At 37.7% G+C, this 12,427-nt stretch overlaps 1 protein-coding gene across 1 annotated transcript in view; it reads left to right on the plus strand.

Moving 5' to 3' along the window:
* Nucleotides 1-1,330: 1,330 nt before the first annotated feature.
* LOC108510701 (putative histone acetyltransferase HAC-like 1) overlaps nucleotides 1,331-12,427 on the plus strand; it is a 43,960-nt gene continuing 32,863 nt past the window's right edge. The window contains exons 1-6 of the mRNA XM_088715494.2: nucleotides 1,331-1,791; nucleotides 1,926-2,104; nucleotides 2,205-2,352; nucleotides 4,271-4,394; nucleotides 4,494-4,546; nucleotides 4,681-4,784. Coding sequence (XP_088571620.1) covers nucleotides 2,329-2,352; nucleotides 4,271-4,394; nucleotides 4,494-4,546; nucleotides 4,681-4,784 — 305 coding nt within the window. The 5' untranslated portion in view covers nucleotides 1,331-1,791; nucleotides 1,926-2,104; nucleotides 2,205-2,328. The remainder of the gene's footprint in view (nucleotides 1,792-1,925; nucleotides 2,105-2,204; nucleotides 2,353-4,270; nucleotides 4,395-4,493; nucleotides 4,547-4,680; nucleotides 4,785-12,427) is intronic.

Raw genomic sequence — 12,427 nt, forward strand, 5'->3', positions numbered from 1 at the left:
TGGTGATCCTAAATCACCTCTACTCCTCAAATTACCGTCCAACCCGGTGATGGGATACCTGTCCTTGAAGTCGGAAATCCAAGATCATCCCAGGACAGTGATTTTGGGTTGAAAGTTAAAGGCAAAAATATCCCTCAATTTAATCAAAAAATTGATATATCAATATACCATCAATATATTATATCAATGTTATATATATAATATTATGTTGATATTATATATTATATTAATGATATATATTATATTATAATATATTACTAATCATATTATTATTGAAGGATAATTTTAAATTATAGTAGAAATATATTATTATATTTTATATTTATATAATAAAAATATTTAATATATTACTCCTATTCACTTTATTTTTCTAATCCAAATAATTATTAGTATTAAAAAATCTATTATGAGTATAAATAAAAATATTAATTCTATAATGAAAAATAACATATTTTTATAAGATTAATAATTTATAGAAGTAATAAATATATTTTTATAGAATATATTGATAAATATATTAATATTTTATTATAATATATTTTATATGATTAATAAATATATAATAAGGGCTACTAAAAGTAGAATATGTGACAAAATTACGGAGCTATTATAGGAATTAGCATATTGACATATATTTTTCATTCATGAGAATTAAAAATACATAAAAAATCTATGTAAGATATATCAGGGGTATTTGTAGTATTATGTAGTCGGTGATCTTGGATTTCCGTACCATATCAAATAAGTTACTCATAAATATTTAGAGATTTTTAATTACTGGATTATAGTCTATTAAATACATTGATTTTAGATCATTAAATTAAATCATTCCAGCATTCGAATTATCAAAAATCTCATATCATCGTAGTGATCTTGTTGGGGTTACCAAACGCCCCAGGAACGGACTCTTGCTCATATTTCGGGCATAAGACACGTCTCGACCCGCTCGCTCCATTCGCTTTCGAAAGGCACCCTCGGTGCTACTGAGGTGGTAGTCCAGTGAAAGCGTAGCCTTACTTCTAACCAAGTGATTCCGAGTTCGAAACGTACGGGCGTCGATTAAATTGTGGAGACTAGATACTCCATGCTCGGACACGGGGTCTGGAAAGACGTATCGCTCTGCTGGTAGTCTCGATGGTGCTAGGTGTAACGTACTCACACGTGGTATTCGTGCCAGAAACCACCGAGCTGGGTATACGGGTGGGAAGAATATGAGTAAAACCGGCCGGGGTGCCCAACACACAGTCATCCCCCCCCCCGGGGCAGAAAAAAAAAAAAAAAAAGGCACCCTTGGTGCAACCCCCATCCTATAAATCCCCGTCCCCTCTTTGTCAAACCATTCTTCCTTCCAAAGCCCTCCCCTCCCCTTCTTCCCGCTTCTTCTCCTCCTTTTCCTTTCTCTCGAAGCCATCCCTCTTTCCTTCGAACCCTATAAATGAAACCCTAATTCCCCTCGCTTCCATTGCCCCCATTCTCCTCCTAGAAGGAGAGCGGCCCCTTTGTCCAAACCCCCTCCTATAAATTCCCATCCCCTCTTTCTCAAACCCTTCTTCCGTCCAAAGCCCTCCCCGTCTTCCCGCTGGTTCTCCTCCTCCGCCTCCTTTCTCTGGAAGCCATCCCTCCTTCCTTCGAACCCTATAAATGAAACCCTAAGCCCCCTCGCTTCCATTGCCCCCATCCTTTTAGAAGGAGAGCGTTTGAGAGCTCTGTCGCTGCGGGATCATGGCGACCTCGAGAGACGTCCAAGAGATCATCTCCAAGATCTCCTCCGACAAGGCCAAGGCCCGCGACGTGAGCTCCGCGATCCCTTGCCCAAACCCTCAACCCAATGGCTCCTTCTCGTGCTCCTTTTTTATTTCCTTATCCTTTTCCGGGTTCTTGATTTATTCTTGATTGCAATTTTCTCATTCTTGGATGGTTTCCAGGAAGGGATCAAACTGTTGAATAGCTGGCTGGAGGACGAGAGATCGATCAGTTTCTGTAGGCTACTCGGTGAGAACACCGTCAGGAGCAAGCCCAACGAGATCCCTCATGGTGAGCTGAGGTTCTTGTGGTTTCTTGATAACAATCGGATGTTTTCTTGGACGAGTCTTGGGAAAGAAAGGTGTCTGATCTCATTTTTTTCTTGGTCGTAATCCACTGTTTCTTGAATGTATAATGGGGAAGAAGGGTGCAAAATCTTGCTTCTTTTTATTGTTTTGCAGCTGAGACATGGCCTTTTCTCATTATATTGCTGACGAAGTGCATTGATTGGAGATCTCCACGAGCAAGAAACATCCACAGAAAAAAACTAATGCTGCCAAAAGACTCTTCGTACTGCCATCCAATATGCTGAGGATCAGAAGCTATCAGGTCAGTAAAAGATTGACGCGACATGTGTCTATTTGTTGTACTGGTCATGAAACTTCTTCCGTTGTTTGTTGCTGCTAATATTGTTTCCGGATCATGAGTTAGTTCCATAAATTACCTTTGTTCCCTCCTCTCACCACCACCACCACCACCACCACCCTCTTCTAATGCTATCTTGCATTTTTAGTTGTGTACTGGGAAAAGAATTATGGCAAAATATGTTCCAGAAGGTCAACTTTTATGCAACTGGATTGCTGTATGCATCTTCCAACTTAGTAATATGGATAATTCCATGATCAGGAGCCACTGTAGCTGACATGTGGATTAATTGGAATAGAATTGTCAGTATATCATAGTACACGTACTTTTAGACCTACACATGTTGCTTCTTCAGGACATAAGTCATTAGCTAGTCACTCGTTCTCTTCCAATTTTAGTAGGATATTCTATTCCTCTCAAAGCCAATGTACAATGTAGGCAGTTTTGAAAGGAAACTCCATTATAAAGGTTCTTATGATAAACAGTGATCGGTACCTGATGGTCACCACAACTACAATCTCCAAGAATTGCTGAATGACCACTATAACCACCATCTCAATGAACACCAGGCTATCAATGCTGAAATGATTGACAAAGGATCACTGGAACCACCACTATCCCACCTTAACCACCATGTCAGAAGACACAAGGGGATCATTAACCAATGAATTGACAAGTAACCGCCTCAATGTTGATCTCAACTGTTGTAGTGAGTATCAAAATTTTCATGTCAAGGTTTTGACTGAAAGTAAGCAGCAGGTAGTGATGTACTTGTGATGAACCTTATGGTTCTTAATTTTCATGTCTTTAAACTACATAAAAAATTTGTTTGGTTTGGACCGAATGTAAGCAGTAGACAGTGATGTACTTTGATGGACCTTAATTTTTCAGATTGGCAGGACCTTAATTTTTTACAGTAGCAATTTTTTTTTGTCTAGATTTTCATGTCTTTAAAATCAAAATTTTGTAGTAAAAAAACTCCTATTTTCTGTTGTTAAACATCTATTTAATCATATGGGATGTTATAAAAGATGCTCCTAGCTTTCAGTCAGAATACAGCAGCATCCTACGGCATCTTCTAACTGTTGAAGATTACCGCTATCAAATGAGGAGGCCAGTTTATTGGAGTGAGTTTGTCTTTTAAATTCATTCTCATGTGTCTCAGATTGATATGTTCTGTATGCCATTTACGTGATGCTACTAGTGTGTTTATTTTTCTGCATGCAGGTCTAGTAGATCTAGTCATAAATAAGGTAGGACTGTCCATTGACATGAAATCTAATAGTCATTTCAGCTCCAAAGAGGAAGCCTTCCGCTATATCTTGTCTCTTCATGCCCTCCTGGAAAACCCACCAGGTGATTGTCCAGACAACATCAGGGAGGATCTTGTTAAGGGGTTTATTGAAATATTTTCACAGATTAGGTAAGCATTGTGTGGTTGGATTTATGAGGCATGCATATGATCTTGTTACATTCAGAAGCTGCATCATTTATGAAGAATTAAGAGGAGATGGCTTTCAAGAGTTGTATTTATTGTTTCCGTGCTTTCTTGTGAGTAAGTTTACTGTAGCTTTATACAGGGTGAGAAAAAAGATTGCAAATTTATATAATGCCTTTCATTTGTGGAACTTTGCTAGGGATGATGGTAAGTTCTCACACAAGCTAATGGAATGCATTAATACCTACTTGCTAAATGATGGCCCAAATCTTGGATATCAAGCCATGGAAATTCATTGTGCTGTACAACAGTTTATGTTTCATTTTTGGCTTGCTAGTAACTCGTGATCGAGGGTTAAAGGTTCCTGCATGGATAATCTCTTTTGTTTTTGGTCTAAACTATAATGAGATATTCCTCTATTCATGAATATTTTTTTCATTGTAGAACTCATTCGTTCTTTATGCAACAGTACGACTAAAGTTCATCAGGACTATGTCAGAACGAAGTGTGGTTATAGAACAACTTCTTGATGTTATTTTCAAGGAATTAGACCAAAGCACTAATACTGGTACTGGTTTCCTGTGATGAGTCTTAGTTTCTTCTTGATGGATGATCTTGAAACCTTTTAGGCTGTATATGTATTTGCTGATATTGCATTGATATCTAGGAGTGGTATGTCTAGAGATGATAAGGTTGGAACTCTGGCGGGCACTCAACAAGGTTTGATGTTGCTTGCTGCTACAGTTTTTTTTATCAGATCTTGACTTCAAATGTGTAGTGTGCGCAGTTCTTCTGAATTTGTTGGTCAATCATATTAGTGAATTTGCTCATGCTAAAGAGTTATTATTATTCAGGCTTGTAAAAACACTACAAAGACATCATATCATGAGAAGTGGCTGAAAATGGAGAATCCTGATGCTTGCATTAAGGATGGAATCATGAAAGGCTCATGGCTTTGGTGAGAAACTAATGTCACATCTTATATAGCTTCTTTACTGAAAATCATTACTTCATATATAATGATATTTTAAGTTTTCTGTTATTGTGAGTGCCATGAAAAATTAAAAGGTTTCCTTGAATTATAGTATGATTAGTCATTAAGATGCCAACATTGCTCATCAACAATTGTTGATATATTGGATGCTGCAAGGATCTAAACTTAAATTTATTTATTTTGCAGATTGTAGGATATGAATGGAAATTTGGATCCAACAACACTAAAAATTGCTACATCAAATACTGAATCAAATCCACCAATTATATTTATTTTTCCATGTAAAATATGAAGCAAATATTATGCAAACTTTATTTTAATTGATACAGTACTTGATTGGAATTCTATTAGTACTATATGTTAGAATAAGTAAGATTTATGTTAGATGTTTCAATATGAACCATTTGATTGGAGCCTAATATTATGTGTGGGCTCTTATAAGAAAGTCAGAAGACATATGGGACTTGGACGCTGAAAATTGTTCTTCATAAGTATTATATCAAATTTCTCTTTAATTTAATAGGCGGTCATTATTTCAATTATTGCTTCAACATGACAACAAACACATAAAGAATCACAGTTGATATATTATCAAATGAAAAAAAATAAAGGCAAAACTATGACAACAAAGAATATCATTAGCTTTTTGATTAAGATAAAAAGAGTGGAAAATATAATGTAAACATAATTTTAAGGTCTCAGAATAAGTAATCTAAGTAGATGAAATGTGCATAAAACATTTAGGTAAAAAATGACTGGGTAATAGGATACTAATATTATTGAGAATTAATTTTTTTTTTTAAGATTCTGACAAAAGCCAAGAAACAATGTGGTTCTTGTATTGCAATTTGCGTATCCCTCTGTATAAAGTTCTTGTGTGCTCCCTGAGATTGTATTGAATATGGAGCTGGATTCACTTTTTGGCCACCCTTTCATGGTCAGATCCTGATTTTGTTCTTAAAAAAAAGGTCATGTTGGATTAGGATTCAGACTAGATGTAGATCATCACCTGATCTGACTCATTGTTAGTTTTATCTGTTCAATTTTGTGTTCAAATAACATTCAAAAGGAATTTCATTCCATTGTCTTGTCGATGACCACAAAAATATGTGGAGCATAGCAAGAAGTTATTTAAATTAATATGTATTTATGCTATATACTTGTGAGTTGTGACACTGATTCTTTTTGAATTTTATAAAGATCCCCTTATTAAAATTATAACTTATGGCAGAAAACTCTGATTTCTTGTCCTCTGAAAGTAGAACGAATTAGAACAAAAACAGAAGGGAGAAGTATTGAACTTGGTATTGAAATACTTGTAAGTTGTGGTGTTGTGGGACTGGGTTGTGTGCTGGTTCAAGATATTTAATGTTGAGGGAGGCGGCCAGGGACTCGCCGAGGGAGTCCTCGATGTCAACAGCACATCAAAATCAGGAGACCCTGAACCCGGAATCCGGAACCACGGACCCCCCGACCCCCCAGGACCCCCGGGATCCGGGACCCCGAACCCCGAAACCCGAAACCCTAAACCCTAAACCCCAAACCCCAAACTGCTACGGTTTTAATCTTGCTTTTTTTAAAAAGAGAAATTAAATGTAGAATACCCCAAGTATAGGGTGTAGCAAAGTAATATTCTCGGTGAGTCCGAGGTCGAATCCACAGGGATTTGACAGTGAACAAAAACTAAAGGCTGAATAATATTCGGATTGACAAAAATATAACTAAGGCATCAGGATTCAGCCTAGCACTTCATCATGCTTTTCTTAAAATCACCTATTAATCATAATAAAATAGATTTAGTTTTATGGGCAACATTACAGTAATTCTATTTTAAACTACAGGGATTTTTAAGCATCTGTTATACCCGGAGGAAATAACAAATCAAAGAAAATATATAAGTTTGAAATAATTTCTATCAATCTACTGCACCATAAATCAAATCAAAAACATTAAAATCCCATTGATGATTAAAGAAAATACATGAAGAAAATGCTAGGCTTTTCCCTAGCCTTAGCTAAAAGAGGTTTAGCTACTCATATGAGATGGAAGCATTTTTATAAAAAGGATTAGCAAAGAATAACAAAAATAAAACATAAATCCTTTTTTTTTTCCTTCCTATTCAAGAAAACAGAGTACTCTGTCCGAATGGCTCCTTCACAGGGAACTTCTCTCTCTTCCCGAATGGTTTTGAATGGAAATCCTCTACCGAATGGATGATAAATCTTGGCTCCTTCCTTCGTCGCCTCTCCCCCTTGTTCCGTCTCCCCTCCTTCCTCCCCAGGATGTAGTCGGTTCCCAAAAAGGAATGAAAGGCCTCTCCTCCTCACCAGATGGCTTCCTCCTCTTCCGTCGGCTGTGGTTAAATGAATGGAATCCTCTTCTCGCCTCTACCTGGATCCGTCCCAACCTTGCTCGCTTGGCTCCTTCTTACAGCATGTTGAAGAAGCTAGAACGCTGCTAGGATAAACCGAACGAATGGGGAGCTTCGAATGCGGACGATTTGGTAGCTGTTGGGAGCGGATGAGACACGGCTTGGAACTCTTCGGCTGGGAACGTTGCAGAATTTTTAGAAGCTGCAGACATTGATGTTGGATTTGAATGCAAGACCCACGGATGAGACGTGGCTTGGAGATGATCCGGTTGCTTGAAACACGGGATGAATGAAGTCGAATCGCTTGGGACTCTTCTGCTGGAACGCGTGGATGAGCTGGGAAGAAACAGGGGAGACGGAAGGACGCTGATGAGATGCCACGATGCTTGGGAGATCCACAGTCGGTTGGGAAGATGAGATTGGAGCGTTGTCTGTTCGTTGGAAGCCACGGACGATGGAATGAAGGAAACGTAGATGACCGTTGGGGTGTTGAGAAGACTCCTTGGCTGGAATTTACTTAGGATGAGACGCGGCTTGGGGATGACGAACATTGGGAAGCTCCTCACGGACGGTTGGATTTGTGGATGGCTTTTGGGAAGTTTTGCTTTGAGTCAAAGAGCTTGGGGAGTTGAGATGCCTGCTCGGAAACGCTTGAAAACATTGGGAAATCACTTGCTTCAGCCCGTTGACGTGAATGCATGGGAATTTTAGGTTAGGAACTGTTGAGTCGCCTCATCACGGATGCTGGGGAATTTGTTGAGCTTGAGCTGCCAGGCATTGGGCTGAAACCCAGCGTTATTGGGTCTCTTGAATTACTTGCACTCAAACATAAATAACACATTAATTAATTAATTTTATTTATAAAGATTAGCTATGATACTAATTAAGATAGTATGAAAATTTTACTTTTGTGCTCTCATCACACCCTCCAACTAGCTTATTGCTAGTCTCTAGCAATTTAGTATGAAAATGATAAAATGAGGGTGCAAAAGTATTGTTCATTTTTATTATATATCAATATGCATGAATTAAAATAAATACTCATTTTCGTAGAGCATTACGATTGCACTTAGCACGTGCAACAAGCCGTTAAACCCCTAGGTTACCGTAGTGGACGAGTGTTGTCTCGTGAGGGTTTGCAGTGATGTTACCCACAAACATCGTTTTTAAGTTAGAAGATACTTTAAAACATAGCAACCCTTAAGGCAAATGTAAATGTGACGTCTCAGAATACCTATACCTCCACCACAATTGGGTTCCCCTTGAGTTCTAGGTGCACTACTCAAATTCACAAGTGTTAACTACCATTTGTTAGCTCCCGATCCACTAAATTTTTCGAATATCATATGTTATTTGTCCAGAATGGTTCGCATATAAAAATGAAGCTATCAATCCCAACTAGACATCCCAGGTACACAGAGTTCTAAAATAATGGAGTCAAACCAGTCATCCACATGTCACTTGATTTTAATTTAACTAACTCACTTATGTTTATTTTAATAATAATAAATTTTTTTTTCCCGCATAGTGACTACAATAGTCCAACTTCATTAGGCTCTAGTAAGGTCCATGTAACGAGCTTTGGGTCAATGACTCTTGATCCAGTTGGCTCAAGGCATTAGGTGAAACACCCCTCGGACTTAATTACTCGAACCAGACTACGCCACGAGGCCAGACTAGTCACTTATTTCAGTCATTTTCACCTTTTTACGCGAACACTCGCTGCTTTGTAGGCAAGAGGCCCGATTGCTCAGTGAAGACAAACTGTATTATTTCTCTTTTTTTTCTTTTTTTTTATATATATATATATAACGTGACTGTATTGTGACTATAGGTCAACCAAGGTCAGAATATAAGGCACCCAGGTGATCTAGCCGGGAACTTCAAACTCTATCTTTATGTGAAAACCAAATCATGAACTTTTGGACAAGGACACTCGTACTTCTCTTGCGAATAAGGTCAACAAACAAATAGGTAACACAAGTGAACTCCTGAGGCTTTCCTATTGTCATTGAATACTTGTGTGGGGATCTAATAGGTCTCTAATAAGTCATAATGTGCTCCTTGCCTTAATAGCTACACATGTTTAATTCTTTGAAAAAATTAAAGTGGTAATTAAATGCAACAAAATATATGTTTGTTATTATTACTATTATTATATATATATATATATATATATTTTATTTTTTAATAGACTTTTTTTTAAAAAAATATGACAATTGGTATGATATATAGAAAAATACAGTAATCTCTCCCTCCAACTTAATTTCAACATTGTCCCCAATGTTGCAACATGAATGCATGAAATATGGCATTAATGATTGTATGAAGGATAATAAGGCTGAAGGTGAGAATTTACCTGATAGAATGACTGCATACTGTTGTTGCTCTCCAATTGTCATTTTAATAGAAAATGAAAGAAAGACAAATTATGATACAAACAGAGGATCTCTAGCAGATATAGAGATCAATCCTGATAAACAGGATCTTCCAGATTGGTCGATTCAACCTTTGGGGTAAAGTTGTCCAAAAATAACTTCAAACATTGGCCATTTACTTTGAAAATATTACCGGTGTTTGGATTCTCTATCTCAACGGTTCCATACGGATAAACAGTTTTAACTATAAATGGGCCGGTCCACCTAGATCTCAATTTTTCTGGAAATAAATGAAGCCTTGAATTATACAATAGAACTTTCTGGGAAGGCTCAAATATTTTCCTTATAATATTTCTATCATGAAAGACTTTCATTTTGTTTTTATAAATTCGAGCATTCTCATATGCTTCATTCCTGATTTCCTCTAGTTCATTAAGTTGAAGTTTGCGTAGTGAACTAGCCTTATCCATATCAAAATTAAATCTTTTAATAGCCCAGTAGGCCCTATGGTCCAATTCCACAGGCAAGTGACACGGTTTGCCAAAAATAAGACGGTACGGAGACATACCAATCGGGCTTTTAAAAGCAGTACGATAAGCCCAGAGTGCATCAGTTAAACGCAAAGACCAGTCTTTGCGATTTTGGTTAACCATTTTTTCCAGAATATTCTTAATTGATCGATTGGATACTTCAACTTGTCCACTTGTTTGTGGATGATAAGGGGTGGCGACTTTATGGGTGATCCCGTATTTTCGCATTAAAGCCTCAAAAGGCTTATTACAGAAGTGTGAACCCCCATCACTGATGATGGCTCGAGGCGTTCCAAATCTGGAAAGAATGTTTTCTTTTTTAAAAATTTTAAAACAGTTTTATGGTCATTATGCTTGCAAGAAATTGCCTCTATCCATTTGGAGACATAATCTACAGCTACTAAGATGTACAAATTTCCGAATGAAGGAGGAAATGGACCTATAAAATCTATTCCCCAATAATCAAATATTTTGATAATTAAAATTGGGTTGAGGGGCATCATATTCCTACGAGTTATCCCACCTAACTTTTGACAACGCTCACAAGCTTTGTAAAAGTTATGGGAATCTTTGAACAAAGTGGGCCAATAGAAACCACACTGTAAAATTTTTGCAGCCGTTTTCTTAGTAGAGAAATGACCACCGCAAGCTTCAGAATGACAAAAGGAAATGACACTAATAAATTCGTCATTAGGTACACATCTCCTAATAATTTGGTCTGGGCAGTATTTGAAAAGATAAGGATCATCCCAGAAGAAATTTTTTATTTCGGTCAGAAATTTTCTTTTGTCCTGTTTATTCCAATGAATCGGGAGTTCACCCGTGACAAGAAAATTTGCAATGTCTGCAAACCAGGGTGACGACGTGATCTCAAAGAGTTGCTCATCAGGGAAAGTGTCTCTTATGGGTGAATTGTCTATGGAATCTGGAAGAGTGAGACGGGACAAGTGATCAGCTACTACATTCTCTACCCCCTTTTTATCTCTTATTTCTAGAAAAAATTCTTGGAGCAGAAGGATCCACTTAAGCAAACGCGCCTTAGCATCCTTTTTTGAAAGAAGGTACTTAAGGGCAGCGTGGTCAGTGTAAATAATGATTTTGGATCCAATCAAGTAAGACCTAAATTTGTCTAGTGCAAATACTACGGCGAGTAGTTTCTTTTCCGTAGTGGTGTAATTCTTTTGTGCACTATTTAAAGTCTTACTTGCATAGTAGATAACATAAGGCTTCCTTTCTTTTCTTTGCCCTAGAACTACCCCAACTGCATATTCACTAGCATCACACATGATTTCAAAAGGAAGCGACCAGTCAGGTGGTTGCATGATGGGAGCAGAGGTCAGCAAGCTTTTAAGTTTATCAAAAGCTTTTTGACATTCTTCAGACCACGCAAATTGGGTTTCCTTTTGAAGGAGATTACATAAGGGTTTAGATATTGAGCTAAAATCTTTAATGAATCTTCTATAAAATCCTGCATGACCCAAAAATGAGCGTATATCTTTGATAGTTTTTGGGTTGGGTAAGTTAGCAATTAAGTCAATTTTAGCCTTGTCTACTTCAATTCCTTCAGATGAAATGACGTGCCCGAGAACAATTCCCCTAGTTACCATGAAATGGCACTTTTCCCAGTTTAAGATTAGATTCTTCTCCTCACACCGAATTAAGACTAGCCTTAAATGGTCCAACCCCTGATAAAGTCCCTTAAATATATTAGTATCCCCTTGTCTAAGTAGGGTTGAAGAATGGAGCCTTTTTTCTTCGATTCGGTGAGGTTGCCTGAATTGGTCTAAGAGTCAGGGCTGTTTATTCCGTCAGGTGTTTGGTATGCGTTTTAGGCCTTTCATTCCGCAGGAAAGCATTGTTGAGTCCCTGCCCGTCGGACTTTTTTATATATCACATTAGAGAACAAACCTTTCTCCTTCCGAATGCGGCGAAGCGAGCTAGGTTACCGGGATAAATCCTGTCAAATGGTAGAGCCACAGGTCAGTAGAACAGGTGTATCGTTTTCATAGCAGGTTCATTGCAGGCATAACAGTTGTATGGCTTTTCCAGCCGCTTTCTATATAATATAGTATAGGAGGAGCACGCTTTCTAGCTATAGAGCAGTTATATAACTTTCATAGCGTTTAGTAGTTGTCGGGATAGGTAGCTACAAGTAGTGCTTGAATGGGAAGACTCTTTTGAGTTGTTTTCTTTCAAGAAGGGGCGGCAGAGAACCTCAGAATTCCGCTCGGCTTTACAGATTTTTCCTTAGGCGGAACTCCGACATGTTTCCTAGGGTACCTCCGACACTAGCATCTTATTCTCCGACATTTTTAGATGTTTATTATT

This window comes from Phoenix dactylifera, chromosome 1, assembly GCF_051530095.1.
Source record: "Phoenix dactylifera cultivar Ajwa chromosome 1, Ajwa_hap1_PhDact_Kaust_v1.1, whole genome shotgun sequence".
Taxonomy (NCBI): Eukaryota; Viridiplantae; Streptophyta; class Magnoliopsida; order Arecales; family Arecaceae; genus Phoenix; species Phoenix dactylifera.